Genomic DNA, 22,617 nt, shown 5'->3' with positions numbered 1-22,617 from the left:
AGTGAATATATTTGCTTATTTTTTTGTTACACATGACTACCTAAAGCAATACACTATTAATAATCATATTCCCGTTCAACATACAAAAAAAAATCACAATCTTTTAATGTTTCCAGTCATGTCAAGATGATCGGGGTAAAGTGAAGACATCATAATCTTCAAGTGATTTATATTATTTTCTATTTGGTACTCATAAATATTTACTACTATATAAATATTTATTTTGTATTTTGTGCATTTTGTTTGATCATTATGACCCACAAACTATTTCAAATCATATTGTTAGGAACATTAACTTATAATTAAATATTTTAATATTCTCATCTTTGGAAGCCATGCTATTTCTCAAAGGCACACATAAAGTATACTAAGAATATTTAAAGCAACAAAAATAAGAAAATTGGGATGGAGGAGGATAAAAAAAAAAAAAAAAAAAAAAAAAAAAAACACCCTTTTTTCAGCATTTGCTGCTGCAACATTTTGTTCATCATTTGCAACTGTTCCAAATCTTTTGTCATTGCAAATGTTTTTTTCCCTTACAATGAAAACATACATAAAATTATAAATAAAAACGATACATATAAGACAAAATTAATTAAGCTAATAAAAGCCATCTTTAATTAATTTTATACAAATTGGCTGCTTTGCAAAAAGCATAGCAGAATATATAAAATATATATTAAATAAATATAATACAGGTGTATTATAATACTGCTGGCAATCAATTGCTATTGTGCCACAGTCTGTAAAAATTGCAAATCAGAAAAGAATTTGCATTCTTATAATGATATTGCAGTACAGTAGCAGTGAAATAAAAAAACAATTTTGTGCATAAAATATCTGCCTATCATCTGGGCATTTCTTTTTCCATCTGACTGTTATCAATCCATAAGGCTGAATTAAATATCACTGGGTTATGTTATGGCATTAAAAATCATCATCATCACTGAAAACAAGGACCTAAAAAAAATATAAGATCCTTAAATTAAAATAATATTCAAATTTAAGAATTATTCTTTTGAAAAATTATCTTGAAGAAAATAGTAAAAACCAAATTATGAAAACATCATTTTTCTTAGATTTGATTTTTTATGATTTGATTTTTTAAAAGTGTTAAATTGAATTTAAGAATAATACATTTATTTTGAAAGAAGAGAACAATAATGGTCAACATTTAGATTTCACGCATATCCAAATCCAGAAATACCTTTTTTTATATTTTAGTTCTGTCCAAAAAACTACCATTCAAATTAAATTCACTTTTAAAAGAGGATATACAAAAAAGGGGAGAGGATATTTTTACAATGGTTAAAAGATATCAAAAGAGAGCATTTGCTCATGATTCATGAGTTGGAATTTAATTGCTGTTTATTTTGAATATTGACTTTTCATATTCTCTCCTGTGCATATATATTTTACAACCATTCATTTTTTATCCTTTCAAAATAAGACTTAAAGAAAAGAATTAAACAATGAGATTAATTTTCAAAAAAAAGGCGGGAAATTGGAAAGATTTGAATTTTTAATTTGAAATACCATAAAATTATAAGATATTAGGCTTGATTCACCTATGTTTTACATTGATTGCAACACCCATTGCATTCAAGTAAAATTTTTACATCATGTAATTCAAAGAAAGAAAATGGCAAAGATAATAAACAGTGTCAAAAAATTCATTTTTTGTCTTATTAAAACTGTTAAAAAATTTCTCTTTATATGTTTAATTTTTCAGGTTTGTTTGTTTTTAGTTTTATATTATTTTCAAAAATTAACTTTTCATTACAGCAGTATACACAAAAATGTATTTTAACATCATTACAATTCAGACATAAATTCAGGAAGTAAAACAATGAAAATTAGGGTTATAAAAATATTTTATGAAAAAAAATCAGATAAAAAATTATAGAGAAATGAAATTATTATCATTGAAAGAACTAAATTTTAGAATGCATAACAATACATTCCAAAGTTACTGGGAAAAAAATAACATATCCATTAATTTATAATTAAAAATAGATATAAAATGTTTGAAAACATTTCTTTACTGATCACTTATTACCCAAACATTAACTACATACCAAATTTAAATACAAAATCATATAAAAAATGGCCAAAATTCAAAAATAATTTAAAAGTCATTTGACACTTTTATTCATTTGATTGTGCTATTTGGTTTGTTTTTGTTTTTGTTTTTTAATCACATTTTAAATAGATAAAACACTTATCAACAAAAACATCACTCAATATTCTAGACAACTCCATGGTAGAAATTTCTACGGGCAGTTTTTCAATAATTTCAAAGGATTTTAAAGAGAAAATTATATTTCAAAGATTATTTTATTATTATTATTATTATACTTACACATAGAATTTAGACACAAATTATTAAGATTCTCAAAGAAAATAATCCAGATCAATGAATAAGGGACATAACAAAAACAAAAGACAAATTAAAACAATATGCATTAGTAATCATAATCAAAATTTTATCTGAAATTCCACAATAACACAGAGAGATAGCAAACAATGCAAATATGAAGATAAATCCTTCTCTATATTTTCAAATTAACACTAAATATATAGAGAATTAGGAAAGAATCACACAGGGAATATATTGAGAATTAGGAAAGAATCACTGAGTCAGAATCACAGAGGGGAAATTAAATCTGATATCAACAGAAAAGTTTTATTCAATTAATCTCAATGTAATGGTTTTTCAAATACAAAAGTTTTATTCAATTGTTCGAAATGTAATGTTTTTTCAAATACAAAAGTTTTATTCAATTGATCGCAATGTAATGGTTTTTCAAATAAAATCCTATCTCATTCCTAGGTTTATTGTCTCATATACCAAGGAAAATTGCTAATACATAAGTAGAAAAATACTATCAAATTCACTAACTGCTGAAAAAATATATTTACATACATGCAAAAAAAAAAAAAAACTCCTTATAGGATTTAATTTTATTAATAATCACCATCAATAATTCTAGTAGACATTCTCAAATCAATTCCATCTGAATTAAATTTGTCTTGGAAAAGATACATAGGTGCATTTGTGGGAAAAAAAAAAAACTCATTCTGGATACCAAATGTTTCTAAAATTCCGGAAGCATTACAGAAAAAAAATGACCATAATTCAAATTTTAGAATCAAGAAACTCTTCATCATCTCTCTTCCATCATTAAATTAGATGGTTCCATGAATTTGAAAGGAGTGAAAAAAAAACTTGAATAAACAATAGTTTAATTATTTTTAAAATATTAAACTTTACTGATTTTGATACTTGTGAATTGAATTTTCCTGCGAAATAAATTTTGTATAAACATTTTGCTTGTATAAACATCATTAACTATTTTCATTGAAATTTCTTGTATAATATTATTTTTACAATTATTTATAAAATTTATAATATATAATGGCATTGAAAGAAAGGCAGAGATTTGAGATATAACACAATATTACCTCATCTTCGTTAACATTCTCCATGAGTTTGTTCAGACCTGTGATTTCTTCAAGATAACCAGATGTATTCATGACTTTCAGGACAAAATCAAATCCATGTTTCTTGTATTCATCTAAAACCTGTTCCCAAAAAGAAAAGAATTAGATTGGCCAGGAAAAGTAATATTATTTTGAGAACAGCATCCCACCCACAAAAAACACCATAAATTTATTTATTTTAATTAAAGCAAAGTATTTGTTAGCTTAGTAAAGAAAAAAAATTTTCAAATAGCATTCATAAATATTAACAAATAAAACAATTTCTAAACTCTGAATCTTTATTTAAATTCTGATTGAATCAGGGTGATTACAATTTTATTTTGATAGTTTACAAAATATCACTAGGATATAGATTGTCAACATGGCCAACATATTTATGAAAAATATTAATCTGTTTACATTAATCATTAATCTGTTTACAATTTGGAAGGGATTCTCCTATCAAATGGAACCATGCTTAACATCATGAACAATTTTTATAAATATCTCAAAACATTCAAAAGATGGCCTTCTTCTTATGAGATTTGGCAAAGTCTGCTGCTCTTTTGTAATAGAAATTAAGCAATGCTCACTTTTTAATTGCAAAAAAGGCATTCATTGGAGTTACGCAAAAGAATTATCTATAGTAACTACTCACAGAACTCGTATATAGCATATTTATAAGACAAAATTTTATATAGTGTAATTATATATAGTCAAATGTCTTTAATTATATATAGTTTAATATATATAATTAAAGACATATATATTTATTATATATATTTAATTATATATATATTAATTATATATGTTTAATTATATATAGTCAAATGTCTTTAGTGTCGTGTGCCGCATAACCTTGCATGTATTGACAACACAAGCTTTCAAACAACTACAAAAGTTTATCCAGTAAAAATTTCACAATCACAAAATTTACAAAAACAAATCAAAACAAAAAAATTCAATAGTATACAAAAAAAAAAAAAAAAAACCCTTAATGCGACTGAATCCCTGGCACTAGTAACTTGCACTTTAGACCCAACCTTTTAAATAGCCAAAAATTATGATAAACTTATTTAAAATTATGCAATTGCCCCAAATGGGAAAAAAAAAAAAAGTTAGATGCATATATTTGTTCAAAATAAAAGATCAACAAATAAAATCTAATGAAAAATTAACTATAGTGAGCTAAATAATTTCAAAAATAATTAACAAAATAATTTTACAAATGATAATGAATTATTAATGAATCTTTCTTGTCCTCTCTTATTTTTCAAAACAAGATTTCCTTGCATGCCTTTTAATAAATAGATAAGAGACTATACATCACTTACACAAAATTATAATGATTTTTTTTTTTAGACTTACCGTTGGGGAGCATGCAGTACACTGTTTAAATGATTTACTGATCAGAAGTCTATTTTGAAATCGATCCAAATACCCCCGAATCTGATGTGGAACAATACCAAGAGGAGTACAGAATTCAGTGTTCAATTTCAAAGTACTAGGATCAGAAGTAGTCGCAGGAGCCAAAGCTCTACAAGTTTTAAAGAAAATTATTTGAAATTGTAAATGTTAAGTTATTTCAAAGAATAGTTTATTTTAGAAAAATAAATTCACATAAAAATATTAGTGAGTTTATAGCATTCAATGGTAATACAGTATTAAATAAAAGTCAAAAACACCAATTGTTCAAATTTCCTAGTCTATGTATAGATTTTATAATGGGGAATATTATATAATTAGGAGACAAAACATTATTAATAAGATCTTCTTAAATAAATCATGACTAAAACATTAAATTGCATTTTGGTATCAGATGATCTAGTTTTCAAAATCAATATCAATAATTATTCTTAAAATAAAAAAGTATATAAAATTTCAGAAGTCTTTTAATATAGTATATATTATTTTGATTTGATGGCAGCAAATATCAATCTTAAAGGTGGAGAATGTATCAAATTGAACAACACATTATCAGATATTTATAAAAATAGTTTAGAACATTACATTTTTATTAAAATATTATCTAATAATTTTAGATTGTTATGTTCCATAACATTCTGTAACCATGGCAAATTGTTTAAGAAAATCCATCACAACAATAATTTGCAGTAGCCTCTTGATAATACATCATATTATAAGTGGTAGTAATAAAATACATTTTTGCTTTTTATGTTTTCCATAATATGCTGTCAAATGATAAATTTAAGCAAATTAAATTAAAAAGATATTGTGTTATAAAATTCAAGAAATAAGATTTACAATAATTGACTGTGATTTTTAACCATAGTTATAAGAAAAATGTGATTTCACTCAACAGTTTTGTGCCATTCATAAATTTGTCAAATGCAAAAATGTCTCTTTTCAGGGATTATATGTATTACAGAAAATATTTAAAGAAATTTTTTAATTCCATTGATTGTTAAATGAAATATTTTTAGAAATGGTAATCTTTCTGAGGATATTTAGTTCTAAATTTAATAACAAGAATTAAAACTATGATGAAATATGTATTGATTTTTAAAAACCTGCAATGTTTCACTGCATAGACTACAAATGTATTACATTTTTAAAATCAGAGTGAAACTGAGAAACTAAACAGTCACAAATTGAAAATTTATGTAGAGAATTGATGGAATTGGAATTTATGAAAGACAGTTACTTCTTGGGATGTTGAAGAATGGACACTGCAAGCTCTACAGCAATGCCAGCAGCTATATAAGATACTCCTGGCCGAGTAACTGTACATTGTTGATCTAATGTTCTGTCAGCTAGAGACTAGAGAAGGAAAATGATGATCAAAATCAAAAATAATGATGAGTTTTTCAAGAATCAATTGAAAAATATAGTAATCTCATTAAATTTCAGTTAGATTATTTCAAAAATTACTTTAAGCTCCAAAACTAATTATTTCAGAAATGATTACTGAAATTTAAAAACAAAGATAAAAATGCTAAATTTAGTAACAAAAAATCTTTATTATTATTTTATTTTTAAAAAAACTAATAGAAATATGTTGCATGTAAATTATATGCTTTTAAGCTTAAGACTTTATGATCAGCATAAACCATTTCTAAAAGCTTTAAATATCACACAGATTTTATTTTTAAATGGAAGAATAATAAAAAAGCTAAAATTAATGCACCAATATAATTATAAATCTAACATGATTATAAGCCTAAATATAAAAACCTTATAACAAAATGCAATTTAAATATAATAGCTAAAAAATGTTCTTTTAAGATAATGAAAAAATAGCTTTAAGATATAATATATTCCTCTCAATATAATAATTCATTTTTAAATAAAATTCACAAACCAAATGCCCTATAGAACCAAATTTTTTCAGGATTTGTTCTGTCAGATGAAAAAACATTTCATAAAAAGTAGTCAGATTAAAATTATTTTAAAATAAACAATGATGTGTCTCTCACTCTAGAAGAAAAACTCTGAAGTTATTGGACTAAAGTTGAACTACCACAATAGATACTATCAGCTATAATAATACATATTTCTCGTTTGTTTTTTATCGTTAAAATAAAATATCTCAGTAGTCTTATTGTATGGATAATCTGCAATGCACTCACCTAGTGCTTAGTCAACTTTTAGGTTATTCATTTTGCTTTCTTCTTATTGTCACAAACTTATTATCTAATTCTTTCAATTAATATTTTAATCAATTTTATCTTATTTCATAATTTCTTTCAGATTTTAAAATATTCAGCAAACATATAAAAATGAACAATGTTAATTTGTATATAAAATCATATTAAGATTACATAATTCAACATTCTCTTATCAAACTGAGACCTAAATGTTAATGTTATTTTTTCATGTCTTTCTCACTTGCTGTTTAGGCAACTATAATACAATGAACTGGTTTGTATACAATACTATTATATCTCTATCTCTTGATCTATACTTTCTTCTCTTCATTTATCATTTCATTTTCATTTATCATCAAAGTTTCTATCAAATATTTTTCCCAGTTTTCACTAATAAGTTTCATTTTAGAAACATCAGGATTGCAAATTTTTATATTTTTAAAAACAGATTTAACCTTGCATCTGAAATAAATATAAAAACAAGTTACGTTTACTTACGTTTCCAGGAGCAACAACATCATTACAGAAGTAGCAACCAAGATCATTCCCATCTTCTAGTGTAGAAATAGGCTGATCCCCACAGCCTTTATCGCCTTGCAGTCTATAACCATGGCGCATCACCAAAAATGTGTCATAACCAAGGGCTGCATTGACAACTATCTGGTAATAAAATTTTTTAAGCCCAGTTAATAAGAAAAAGGCAATGACAGCAAAGAACAAAAAATATATAAAATAGTAGTTCTATGTTTTAATGAAAAATTTGTTTCAGAATTCTGTCTGAGAATTTGGCGGAATTATGAATACATATATAATCGATTTCACTGGCATTAAATATAATTAATATCACTGGTGAACCAGCTGGTCGTGAAAGATGACTAATAATAATACTTGTAAAGAGTCTAAAAAATGTTTAAACACTACAAAATTGAACATTGATAAATTTCACATATCAACAGTCCCATTAAAATTGTAGCCTTAAACAGAATTGTACTAAGGAGAAAAACAATTTAAGTAAATGTTGGAAAATAATATTTAAAAAATTATTTTTATTTACTATTAATTTTACTTAAAATATTCTAATGGGGCTGTGCCAATTTTCTGATTTATCCATAAAAATCGATTTTTTTTTCGATGCCAGTTTCGAAAAATATTGATCTATCGAAATCATGTTCATGAATAATAAATAGTTCACAATGAATCTTGATACAATAAATTGATATTCACAATTAAGTTGTGTTTTCGATTTTGTTTTGGTTAATGGTAAGTGTTTATTTTTGTTGCTCTTCATTCTCTTTCACTTTCATACATAATTTTTGTTAATATTTCTGTAAATACTGCCATGTTCTAATATATAAAAATACTTGTTTTAAGTATGTCATTTTGGAATAAACTGTTTTCTGTTCCCTAACACAATGATAAAATTACAGAAAAATAATTGCGGTTATCAGAAATTTGGTGACTATCCTTTTGTTTAATAATGAAATAAAATAAAAAAACAAAAAAGATTAATTCAAATTGAACCCACAATTTTATTCACAATTTGCATTTTCACACTCAAATGTGCTCGCATTAAAAAAAAAAAAGGCGAGGAGGGGGCTTATCTTTCCGTTTTAGCTTGGCAGCTCACAATAAATCACGATACAATAAATTGATATTCACAATTACTTTATGTTTTCGATTTCGTTACCGGTGAGTATTTGTAGTTCATTCTTATTGATCTACATACAGAATATTTGCTAATATTTCTATAAATACTGTCCTATTCTAATATATAAAATACTTGTTTTAAGCATATCATTTTGGAATAAATTGTTTTCATTTCCCTAACTGAATGATACCATTATGGAAAAATAATCAAGGTTGTCCGAAGGTTGTTGATTGTTCTTTGTTTAATTGCTAAATATTCATCTTCAAAAATAAAAGGATTAATTCAGATTGAATCAGCAAAATTCATGCATTCAACTGACTTAAGAAATTTTTTGCGAAATTATTATTTTTCTGTTTTTAATATAAAAATATTTTAGTGGTCATTTTTTAATCTTTTAACTGTTTTTATATACTCCTTTTTTCATTCACTTACTTCATTTCAATTTTTCATGTTTTATTTTAATTTTATTATTTCATTTCAAATTTTATAATATGCAAAACTGTTGATAGAATACTTAGAAAAAAAAAGATAATTAGCTAGAATTTTAATATTCAGAAACACTGCATTGTATTTGAATGTTGGTTATTCTTTCATTGAGATTATATTAATGATATTATTATATATAATGGCATATTCTTTTCTTCTTTTATTAGATCATGATCACGACCTTTTCCACAATTTTTAATGCATTACATCATTCGTCTGTATATAAATTTACTCTCCATAATATTTGTTATTAATGTTTTAGTCATTTTGGAATTACTATTTCTCGTCTCTTTTTGAGTTTTGAAATAGTAAACTGAATGATTAATTTTAGTCATATAACATATTTATTGTTAAAATTCTAGTGCATATTTAAGTTAAATCAGCAATAATACTATTAAAATAAGAATAATGTATGTAATTCAAATACAAAATTAATTTTTCAAGACATCAGATTTTGAATCCATGATTTATTAAAACTACTTAATTTTACTTGTTAAAGGCATTATGATGTCGTTTTCCTTTTTTTCTTATGAAGAATGAAAGAAATTGAAATTTTTTTAAGTAAGTAGTAAAAATGATAAAATTTTAAAAATTATTATGCTGAAAAAACAATGTTATAAATTGTAACATGCAGAACATTACTTTAGCGTTGACACACTTTATTAAAGGGGTTTTAACACAATTATTTTTCTAATTATTTTTATTCAAAAGAAAACAAATATTTTTATTATATAAATTGAAACTTCCTTTTATTTGGAGTCGTTCTGATCAGACAATATGTTAAGAGATACTATTTATAATTTATAATAGCTATAATTAAAAATGATATCAGGATACATCGAAAAATATTGATATGTGTTGGATGATATATTGTGATGATGAAATTTGGTCATTGTCCAGTCCTACTTCCTCATATAACAATTATGCCTGTAGAAGTAAATTATTTTTATTTAAATAAGATGTAAAAATAAATTTCAAATTTAAGATTACCTTTCCTTTTGAAGCACTAATTAATGTTGGCAACCAACGACTTTCTCGTGTATCTGTTAAGAGGAATATGACATCATGGTCTGCTATCAATTGTTCTACTTGTGCCACATCTTCACGAGCTTGGTCCAGTACTATAAATTAAATAAATTCAGAGAGATATGCATAAAAAAAATCATGAGATGTATATAAATTTTGCATGTTGATCACTAAATATACAATAACAAAAAATAAACTATTTTGCATGGCATATATGAAATATAATGCTGGAAAATTGCTAACGATGGATGACTACAACCCATAACAAACACAAGATAAAGGAAATCAAAATGTGGAAAATTATAGATACAATAAGAAGAAACATGATATGCAAATTTTCTTCAGCACACCTGTTCATCACATGATACTGATAAACAGGGCCAGCCATCTCATTAAATGGGCACTTGGCAGAAATTTTCTAATCACCTTAAAATATTTTTATTCCAAAAAAGAAAACAGTAATAAAAATAAATATTAAACTTAGTTAATAAGAAATACACTTATTTAATTATGCAATTTTTTTGTTCGTTAATACATTTACCAACCCCAGGTATATAGACCAGAAATTTTGGATTAAAGATGTGGAAAAAAAAGCATAAAATTAATAAAAGACGTGGCATCTTTTAATAATTTTTAAAAATATCCTTAAAAATATTTTTTAAACAAAAGTTATCTAAGAACAACTAAGAAAGATAAATGACTTACAGTTTTCTGACACAGGATGGCCAGGCATAGGTACACTCAGTGTTTTACCTTCAGATTCCTGAAAAAATTAAAATTCATCATTATTATTAAAAACTAAATTCTTAACAATAACATTTAAAAAAATACAAAAACATTAATTCTCAAGTAAAAACAAATTTCAAAATTCTTAAATTAAAAAATATTTTAGAATTCAATTTTTTAGAAAAATACAAAACACATTCGGTAATTTAAGCAATGTTAATCATGCTTCAATACAAATACACAATAAAGATTTATAAAAAATAAACATAAAATAATTTTCAAATACTTTTTTTACATTAATCTTATAAAAAACTAACAACATATTAGAAGTTTTATTTTTTATTTACATTAGAAGAATCAGATATATAATTCAGAAAAAACACTTTTAGACACAATTAATCAAATGTGTTTCTAGAAATGTATTATAATAATAGAATTAATAAACATTAAATGAAAAGAGCTACTTTCAAAAAACATAAATTTATTAATTTCAAAAAGCATCAATAAATTGTCAATTTTGCACTATTCTTAGTTCTCAAATTAAATTTTCAATTTGCATATTCTTTTAAATAATTACTTTAACATAAATCATATCATAGATTACAATTGTAATTCAATTTAGGCTATCGCTACAGTAAATACCTGTTTTGCTTATATAATGAATTTCTTTGAAACTCTTAATTTTAAAATGATTTTATTTGGCCATTTTATCTTCAATTTATATCAATACTCTTCAAATTGAAACAATTTTTCAAGAGAAATTAGCATTAAAGCAATATGGCTCTTTGTATATTTCTTTACTCATTTTTAAATCAACTATGAATTTAGAATACCAAATTTGATATGCAATCTCACTATGCTTAAGATAAAATGGTTGATGCCTCGATTAAGAGGGCCTCTTGATTGTAGAATATATTTTAAAAAATTTGCTGCTTTTATTTTTTCCACAAATCAATAAAAAAATCAGTATAAATAAAATGAGATTGTAATTAGGATTTGAATGTACTTTAAAAAACACTAATATGAGTTACTTGTTATTTGCAGTTCAACTTTACAATATTCATTTACAAAGTTTAAAATTTTCAATTGTTGTTTTCTTAGGGATTTTATTTACATTTCAGAGTAATTTTAGAACCCACAATTCACAGAACCTGATAAAACTCTTTCCTCCATCCCTACTATTGATTTAATTTGGAGTTTTCAGTTCATAGTTGTGAAAACTGTTCAATAGTACAACTGCCCTTTGAATTTTGAGGACCAAGCAATAATATACAATGGGGCCACCAGTAATATAAAAGGTCTTATTATTTTGCATTATTTCTCAAAGAAGAAGAAAAATCAAAATATTACTGTATAAATCATTTCCTGACAGATGGAATTAATTATACTTACACTAAGCAACAAAAATTTATAAAAAGATAAAAACAAATAGGTTTATACTTATTCACTGTTTAAAAAAAAATTTCAAATTAAAATTGCAATGCAATTAAATATACATTGCATAATTTTGCATTGTAATAATTTATTATTAAACCTTCTCACAATCTATTTTTGGGGGAGTATCAAATAATTTAGTTAGAATATATAATCTTGTGATAGTTTTGATTGATACATGAGATAGAACTCAGTGTGTAGCTCTTCAACACAGAGATATGAGAACTTGTAAGATCGATTAACCTTAGAGATGCTACAATTTCATGATGCTGTAATTTGAGGAGAGAAATTCTACAAATTGTTTTTCATATTCTAAAGACAAAAAAAAGAAAATGTTTTCTCTTATTCAAATACACAGCCACCACATATGGTATACATTGCATATGTACTTCAATTAAAATACCTAAAGATGGCATTCGACAAAAGACATCCATTAAAAGTGAAGAGAAGTCTCAAGCAAATGTTCAATTTCAGGCCTATAACAACTAATCATACATACCCTTTCATAGGAAAACAAGCAATTTTAAAACATGTTGTAGTCTCCCTCAATAGAATTATATGAATAGATATGAACAAATATCTATATCAGTTTACATGAAATAGAATCTAATACATTCTATTTCATATAAAATCTAATTCAGAATAAGTTCAGCATTTATAAAATACCTAGCCTTTCATCAAGTTGCTTAAATAAATTTTCAACAATATCTGTGTATTAGTGCTCTTTAACTGAAAAGCAATAAATCATAGATGAGCTGGAACAGTCCAAGAATCAAATAACCACAAACATAATTTTAATAAGCAGTGATGCAAGAATGGATTATTCAATTCCAAGCCTGACACAATCTAATATTCACTATAAAAAAATCTTATCATTCCTTGGATTCCAAAGAAAGTAATGTAAATTTTATCGTAGTAGTTTTATCCAACATGAAGCAAAATATTAACCTTTTAATGCTATCTGAACATAAAGTACCACAATTATTTAAACTTGTGAATTCTTCAATTGGAATTCAATTTGTCCTTTTCCTAAGGATATACAAATATAAAATCATAAGAAATAAAACAGTTTAAATTTAGAAATAAAATGAATAAGAGAATCAATGAAAGTAAACAGAATTCAGTAAATACATAAAATTAAATTGTGATGTTTGGCCGCCTTTAGTGACGTCTGCAGAAACGATTGGCGAGATTCGTTGCTGCCGTTGGGGTTATTGTGTTTATTTAAATAGATAGGATTGAGAAGAGCTTTTGCGGCGGTGGATAGTTGTATTTTGATTTGATTTTTAATAGATTTTTCTTAAGAGAAGTCTGAGTGGTGCATTTCTTTTTAAGAATTATAACACGCCTGTGTCATTACATAAAGTAATAAGTAAAGTAACAGAGTAATAATAAGTAACAGAGTAGAAATAATACAGTAAACAAGTGAAATAAGATTAATTAAAAGATTAATTGATTAGATTATTAAGAATACAGAAAGTACAAGAACAAACTTATTCTTTTATTTCCAGGGATAAACTTTTTTAAATTGTATTTTTCAAACCCTCTCCATGAAAAAAAATCTGGGAAACAGCATCCTAATGAAAATTTTAAGCGGAGATTATGATAAGGTTTTAATTAATCCAACTAGTGCATATAAAAAAATTACAATTTTTTCTTTTTATTTTTTTATATATTTGAAAATTTTTATCTAAATGACGACAATAGAAATGACACACTGAATTAATGCACATTTTAATATTCAATTAATTAAGAAATGTCAGCATTAATTTGTGCCTTTAAAATTCATGTAGTAAAAAAATTATTTCATGTTAAAGTTTTAAGAAAGTAATTCAATAAAATTATATTTCGTTATTTTCAAAATACAAATAAATCACCAATAAGTACACAAAAGATATAAAAGATGAAAAAGGGAAAAAATAAATAATGGCATAAGTAATTTTTAAAAAAATGAGAACTGAAATGACATTAATGACAAAAATTATTTATAACTAAAAAGTTAACTTACAACACCTGGAAAGATACTTTTAAGAGCATCAGCAGCTGCTGCTGCTTTTGGCTTGCCACCTTGCAGACAATCTTCAAACTTAAACAAGGTTTGTCTCACAGGATTAGAGAATGATACAAATGAGTTATCAACAAAAGTAATCTTTCGAACACCCCAACCCTAAAAGGATAGAAGCAAATAGATTACATTTTATAAAAAGTTTATAGAAATACTACATCTCATTACATACATCTAGTTTAGCAAAATATATTACATAGGAATTAAATTACTTATATCATTATAATTTTTTTTTGTTTCTATTAACATTAAGGAGGGTTCTTAACCAAAAAGTTATTTCTATTTAAATAATCTGTATTTTCAACAATCATGAGGATGGATTTTTTTTTTTTTTTAGTTCTTCCTGAGTGGTTCATTTAACTTCTAAAAATAACACTGCACTTGAATAATATCAATGGCTTAACTACAATGGGTCAGATAGGGCACAAAACCTGGGTACCAGTACCAGGGAATGCAAAAATATGGTTTAAGGAATGAAATCATTCTAACACATAAAACCAAAACAAAGTTTAGGTTTAAATGTCCTACTGGGCTCATTCTACACTAAAAACCCTTTTGAAAACTAATAAAATTAGTTTAATCATGTTTTAACCTATTCTTCGAAATAAACAAAAGGAAAAAAAAGGGGATGGGTGATTACAGAACACAGTGTATTATTTCCTTGTCAAAAGCAAATTTCATCCAGTCATTGACTCGCAGTTTATGGAATATTGTAAAGGTAGCACAGATTAAAACTTAATGAAAATTCATTTCACATGTCAGCATTTAATATAAAATGGTAATTGAAATTAATTTATCTGCAAGAATTCCATGACATGTTTCACAGTCAATTTATCTATTGATAACAAAATAATGCTAAGAGTTAAAACAGTGTTTTTCTCATCAATAAAATGCATCATCTTCAAGAGTTGCTTAAATAATAAAAGTTGAAGCATGAAGATAGATATATATAATAAATAATAATAATAAACAAAATAAGGAAAGGTAAAATCTTTTAATATTTTCCCCCCAAAACCCCATCAGAATATTGTGCATGCGCATTTGTAAATTATAAAATGTGTCAAAAATATTGGAATCTGTAAAAAGCCACCTTTGGCAGCTAGCTGTTTTGATGAGAATACTGATTGTGTTTATTTTTAATTAAATCTCTTAGCTTATTATTGCATAACTTATTATTCATGAAAGAAACCCACACACAAATATTTTTAGGCGTTAAATTGTGACAGAAATTAAAGCATATTAGCTTCATAGATTTATAACTAATACATATTAATTATCCTATACTTAATGTATATTAATTATCTTTCTGATATCAGAGAATAATGTGCGTCACAAAAAAATTTGGACAATTAAAAAAAAATCATTTTATTCACAAACAATTCTTTAATCCAATGACTGAAAAAATCATGAAAAATAGATAGTTTGTTTTTTAAATAAAACTTTTAAACTTTTGTTAAATAAATATATATTGATTTCTAGGATCTTTGTAATTAAATTTGAGTTAAAAAGTTACCTTTATGTCTCCAATTTGAGCAAACTATCTTTAATAACATAGAAATAAAATGCTTTATTTAGTAGCAATTTAAAGAGGATTTATTTTTTATTCAAAAATTTCCTTAAAGTATATTTTATCTCACTACTTTTTAAAAAAAATTTTTGCAATTTTAATTCTTAACCTAACACACATGCCCCCCAAAACCCCATCAGAAAAGTGAAATATCTTTCTTTAATAAAGGGATTATATTTGATCAATATATTTGAAATTACTCATTCAGTTATAAATTGTAGTTTTTAAAGAAGGCATGAATGAATGAATCATAGATAAATTCTAAATTCCCTGGCTTATAATTTCTTAAAATCTGCACAGCGTCATTCTGAAAGAAAATAGAAATGATGAAGATACAATTTTAATGCTTGCATTCGGTAATGTTTCCTGTATATATGCCTCTAAATAATACTATTTCACTGCTTATTTACGTTCCTCTTTTTAACATTGCCCTATCATTTAGAGCACTTTTTATCTGTCCCCTAAGACTCCAAAACTACTTTTTATATATATAAGTGATTTCCCATGATTAACACTTCACCCTAAATTACTCTATAATCCTTCATGTTCCTTAAAAAGGGTAACATATGAGTAATGCTGCAATTTTTAATTTGAAAACTGCAGGTGATTGAAAAATTAGAATGGTTTTTGCATAAATCTTAGAGCTCTGAAATGTGATTTACCAATAAACATCTTGCAACATTGCATCCCAGAGTTCCAGCTCCAAATAATAAGCAACTAGATGATTTGATAACTTGCAGATCAAGATCAGGAACAAGGCGCCAATGCATAAGCTTCAAGTTAAGGTCAACAGCAGCATCAGCTAATCTATATAGATAAAAAAAAATCAAAATCACTGAAATTTAAAAACATGCTAAATTAAAGAAAGCTATGAAGGCAATTATTCTTAATTGATGAATGACAATATCCTCTCCACACACATTATTATCAAGCATGCAAAGACACAGGATAGTAATCGAATAATAATCTAAAGAGATATAAATCTAAAAAGATTGTGAACTGGGATGGTAGGAAATAATTCAAATCTTATAATATCTTCTGAGCATGCAAAACATCTCAACATTTTTTTTAAAAATTGAAAATTTTAATGTATGTTAGCAATTTCTTTCTTTCTTTTTTTTTTTTTTTTTTTTTCCTTCAGTTTTGCTCCCATGTTTACAATTTCTCTTACATGAAGTATATAAAATATTGTAATTGTCAAAAAGTTAAACCTCCAGATTTTGATGAATCTGCATGTTTATGTCCTTCCCGAGTCTAAAAACACATTCTTGGAATTATGTCTGATTGTCTGTGAACACAACAACTCAAAAATGCTTGAATTAAATGGATGAAAATTAGTATATGATCTTTACATCAAATTTACAAATTTCTATCAAATTTTGAATGAAATACATTCACAAGAAGTTCTTTTGTCTGTCAGAGAGCAAATGAATGTGATAACTTCAAATTGCAAAATACTACATCAATAAAATTGTGTAAGTATGTAAACTCAAAAGTGCCATGTTGCTGCTTTGCAAGAATTTGCGAGGAAGCTTGAACTCAAGGTTCTTAACATCTAAGCATTACAGATGGTTGAAAGTTGGCTTAACAATGATATAACTTAGTAGCATGTATCAGAAAAATCAATTACAAGACACTTAACTAGTATTGAAGCTTATTGAATAATTAAAAAGAAAAGAAAAAAAATAGTGAACATTACATAATGAAATAACTGGTAAAAATCAGACACAGTCATGTTGGTATAGTAAAGCAGCAGGAGGTGTCCACAATTTTTACATGGGGGATATGGGAGAAAAAAACCTTTATTACAAGGTATATTAGAATGTTTAGGGGATATCAGTTTTCAAAACTATAGTGCAAAAACTTGCATAGGTTGTTACATAAGAAAACTTAATTTCTCCATCTGAAGAATATCTTTAGGAATTTTTTAAACAATATTTTTGACAATTTTTATATGCAGGAGGGGATATATGACAATTTTTATATTATTTTAAAAACAAATATATCATTTCCTACTGATATGTGATGACTACCAAAATATTCAAATAGCTTCATAAATATTTTTAAAAGAAATAGTGACAATAGTTTAGTTTTAGTGCATGTTATTGGTTTTAATTAATCATTAATTTCCCAACTGGCAATGATTGAAACTCTGGCTCATTCATGCCACTCACTCTAGTAATAGTTCCTCCTAAGCTCTACTGTGTTCACTATCTTGCATTAGCAGTCTATTGTGTCTATATCTACTAGGTTCTAAAAATCAGGTCATTAATGAATGATAACCTTTATTGTATGTCATACCTGGTATTAGTCTCTCAATATTGTTCATTACTGATTAAACTATGGATCTGTCAACATCTAAGAAAATTACAAGATAATCTTTTCTGTAACATATATTTTATAGATGGCTGTTTCTTTAATAGAATAGAAGCTTGAAGAATTTGAATTTTAATTCATAAAATAAGAATTTTCTAATTTTTATATATTATCTAGCATAGAGCTTTTCTTTCTTAATCTTTAATATCAATCTTACATACTGAATTCCAACTATTCAATTAAAAAAAAATACTAGGGGAAAGTTCATATTATAATCATCTAAAAATTGATGTAGTTTCTTCCATCCTTCTATTATTTATAAACTTTTAAATGAAAGAATTTTGATCATAATTGGAGTTTTGAATACAAATTTATTTCTTAAAACCGTCCAAGAAATTTCCATTTCAACTACACAACAATAGCAGAGAAACCCAAACTATTTTCATTCTCAATACTTTTACAGAATCCAAATTTTTCCCTAAAACTCTGCACTCTCCAATGAAAAATTCAACATTTTCCAGGGCATTTGAGCTGCACACGTTAGAAAACCACTGGATAAGGACTTTATTTCCAATAATTTACTTCTTTTAAGGTTATCGTAATTTTTTTTCAAAAAGATGAATGTTTCATTTGTCTATAATTTCTCTCTCAAATTTTCTTTAATGAATAATTGATGAATCAAAAACTTTTAAGCTGTAATTATCATTTTTTTTTTTACGTTACACATTTATTATTTTGTATATAAAATAATACTAAAAAATATTTCTTAAAATGACAGTAATTCCTTAAGATGTACAAAATCAAAATAATTATGTACTTTGTTGGATCCATACTGGAACTCATATCTACTTTTCGAGGTGTAAGCTTTGATTTATGCTTTTCCCAGCCAACTACTTCTGGACATTCTACAAATAAAGAAAATACAAATTTTTGAACTGGAGTAAACAAAATTCAGCTTATAAATTATTAATCATCCAAGTACAAATATCATGAAGTCATTGATATTTTAAAATCTTGCAAATGTATTGTGGTTTGGTTCACTTCTTAAAATGAATGATATAGTATATAAATGGCTAAATACTTATATTTCTGTATAAAATTAAATGCAAAAAGAAGTGACACCATTATATGCAATACTAATTGGAGAACAATTATGACAAATGAAACATATATTTGAAATAAAATTTTATACAAAACTGTAGGTTGTATGATTATAACTGTTAGTTAATATGATTAATGATTTGCCTTTATATTAAATAAATGAAGAAATTGGGCACAAGAATTCTATTTAATCCACATTTACAAAAAAGTTAATAATTCAAAATATGATGCAATTTTCAAGACAAATGATACTAATATTCATGGGATTAACATACCATATGATAAAAATAACATATAATGATTTTTAAAATCTTATAAGATGTATATCACCAGAAGAAATAAAAAATAAAAATGAAATAAATAAATTATGAAAAACAAAAGTAAACAAATTTTATTTTCCACTATCAATTACAAAAATGTTTAAAAAAGAAACTAAACATATGCACATTTTAAATTAAATAATTGAACATGTTCAGTACAATGTTTGAATACATGCAACCAAAGATTTACTGAAATGGATTTAGTAGAGTTTTTATGCTAAATATTCATCAATAAAAACAAATAGTGAAAATATATTAAAATAGAATAATGTTCAAGAATTTTTTGTGGTTTGAACATTAAAAAAAAAACACATTAATTAAAAAAACACATTTTACACATTAATTTAAGTATCTTGATAATGTAATAATTTTTCCTTTGTCAAAATATATTTCTATTTTGTGGGCTAATTTGAATGAATTACATATCTTGAATATAGATCATATCAAGAGGAAGTTTCAATATAAAAGAATTTGGTATTTCATGAATGAGGAACAATATTTAATTATAATTTCTTATTTCAATTATAAGAAAGAATACATTACTTCTGTAATTTCCTACCTCATAACAGATAGTGCTATAATCAATATTTGTTGACAAGTTGTTATATTTTCTTAATGCTAGATTATTTCACATATATTTATTTTCTTTCTTAATTTTTTTGGGAGTGTATATTCCTCTGCAAATCAAAATTCAACTTATTCTTATTTATAAAGTATAAGGTCAAATATATAACCAAAAATATATCAAAAGTCATTCAATAATTATATTTTATTAGGCAAATTATCTCTAGCAATAGAAAGGTCAAAGGGTAAAGACTGGCAAGTAGTAGGATTTTGTTTATCTATTGAAATTATCATAAGAAAATAAAAAAGGAAAAGACAAATGAAATTTCATTCTCAATAAATTAAAGACAAACTTTTAATTTAAAAAATATTTTTATATATTTGTAAATGTTTTACAAGATATAGCATTAAGAAATTTAGAGCTTAAATTATGCATACCTTTTGGAAGAGTTCCCACATTCATTTCAATGGAAATAACAATACTTTGATCGTTAAACCTTTGTCCATCTTTAATGTATTCTCTGAAGCAAACCACATCCCAATTAGCTTGATCTTTTCCCCTGGAATAATTAATAATAAATTTCGATTTGGATGACCCAGTCTCTAATCAACACAGATATTTTTATTAATAATGAAATGTATAGATGAACTTAAAATAAACAGAAAAATTTTCTTAGAAAAGAATATTATTTCATGAAATAAATTAAGAATAAACTGATATTCTGTTAGTAAAATCATATTTCAAGTGGTGTTCCGCTATTTCAATATTGATCAGTAAAATTAGTAGCATTATCAAACACTATAGTTGTTAAAAAAGAAAAATGATTGTTAATTATATGCTTCATGCAAGGATAAATTAGCAAAAGCTTTAAAATATTATAATCATTTTATAGAATAAGCACAGTTATTGAATTCATTTTCATAATTTTCATCGTTTTATTCCACCACTACTTTCCTAGTACAATAACATGATTATCCAAAATATGACTTTGTATTTAAAATTTTGTGTTAATAAAAATTTTTATTTTTATTATACTTATGTAAGTTCATTAACTAATTATTTATTAATTTATTTTTTAATTAATAAAAAATTATTAAGCTTGCATTAATAAATTTCCTTATTTGCATTTCAGATATAACAAATAATTAGCCATGACTTGCTAAAATATGAAGAAATCTAATTTGAAATATATATACCAACAACAAACAATATTTTATATGAAACAAAATCCTTTCTTTTATATGACATTCATTATAGATATTTGATGAGAAATCAATGATTACATTCTTCACAATGATTGTGACAAATAATATTTTGATAATAAATTAGGCTTTTATGGCCCAGTATATTTCATGATGCCAGTTTAAGCTACGTTTTCTGGAAAAATGAATATCCAAATATTATGTAAGTTGAACAATAAGTTTTAGTATCCCTCAGAATAGTATTGCTTGCTACTTTAAACATTTACAGACCAATTGGGAACACCAAAATTCAAATTATTTTAAACTGCAATTTCTTCATATTAAAATATTTTCATATTAAATACATTTATTTTCATTTAAAAAAAATTGTGATTTGTAATTAAAAGGTAGTCAAATTTTTCACACAAAAATTATGTTCTAAACATAAAATGGATGAAATACAGAAATTAATTTTTAAAATGTATTTTTATTTTATTTTCTCACTTGCGCACAACATAGAAATTTATACAAAATTGGAAAAAAAAATCTAAAATTTCTAAAATTTAATAAACAGAATAAAACTCATGCTATTAATAATTATAATATAATAATATAAAAAAGAAAAAACTGCTATAATTCATTAAGTTTCAATCTCTCAAATGATATTATCCAGTTGTAACTATTTTGTGAAAAAAGGAATTCCTCATATTGTGAGTTTAGAGTAAAAATAAAAAGGAAAGAAAAACTCAAACATTTTAAGGTGAGAAATCCTTTTTCTCTTGTAGAAAAAGAAAATTTTAATTTTTTTTTTGGGGGGGGGGAGAAGGGAAGGGGGAAATTAACTTTTATATGTAATCTAAAGTATTTGATTTCAAATGTGAAATATTACTATTTATATGCAACTGGAATGATAATTCTGTAAGCATTATTTCTTCCAGTCAATGAGCACAAAATATGTCTCTTTCTCTCCATTTAAACTCATAAAGTTACAAATGTCTATCTATGCTTGATTATTAAAATAATTTTTTCAATGCTTTATTTATAATTCTGTTTGATCAACTGTACATTTCACTTTTATATATAGCTTAATG

General features: G+C 25.0%; 1 protein-coding gene across 1 annotated transcript in view; it reads right to left on the bottom strand.

Annotated features, from left to right (window-relative positions):
- Nucleotides 1–595: 595 nt before the first annotated feature.
- Nucleotides 596–22,617, bottom strand: part of LOC129983966 (ubiquitin-like modifier-activating enzyme ATG7) — a 32,483-nt gene continuing 10,461 nt past the window's right edge. The window contains exons 8-18 of the mRNA XM_056093697.1: nt 20,783–20,904; nt 19,177–19,264; nt 16,706–16,850; nt 14,420–14,578; nt 10,957–11,014; nt 10,216–10,346; nt 7,590–7,751; nt 6,149–6,264; nt 4,852–5,020; nt 3,466–3,585; nt 596–960 (exon numbers count right to left, since the gene is read on the bottom strand). Coding sequence (XP_055949672.1) covers nt 928–960; nt 3,466–3,585; nt 4,852–5,020; nt 6,149–6,264; nt 7,590–7,751; nt 10,216–10,346; nt 10,957–11,014; nt 14,420–14,578; nt 16,706–16,850; nt 19,177–19,264; nt 20,783–20,904 — 1,303 coding nt within the window. The 3' untranslated portion in view covers nt 596–927. The remainder of the gene's footprint in view (nt 961–3,465; nt 3,586–4,851; nt 5,021–6,148; nt 6,265–7,589; nt 7,752–10,215; nt 10,347–10,956; nt 11,015–14,419; nt 14,579–16,705; nt 16,851–19,176; nt 19,265–20,782; nt 20,905–22,617) is intronic.

Source organism: Argiope bruennichi, chromosome 9, assembly GCF_947563725.1.
Source record: "Argiope bruennichi chromosome 9, qqArgBrue1.1, whole genome shotgun sequence".
NCBI lineage: Eukaryota > Metazoa > Arthropoda > Arachnida > Araneae > Araneidae > Argiope > Argiope bruennichi.
The sequence above is the reverse complement of the archived record's forward strand: the minus strand, read 5'-3'. Positions and strand labels throughout refer to the sequence as shown.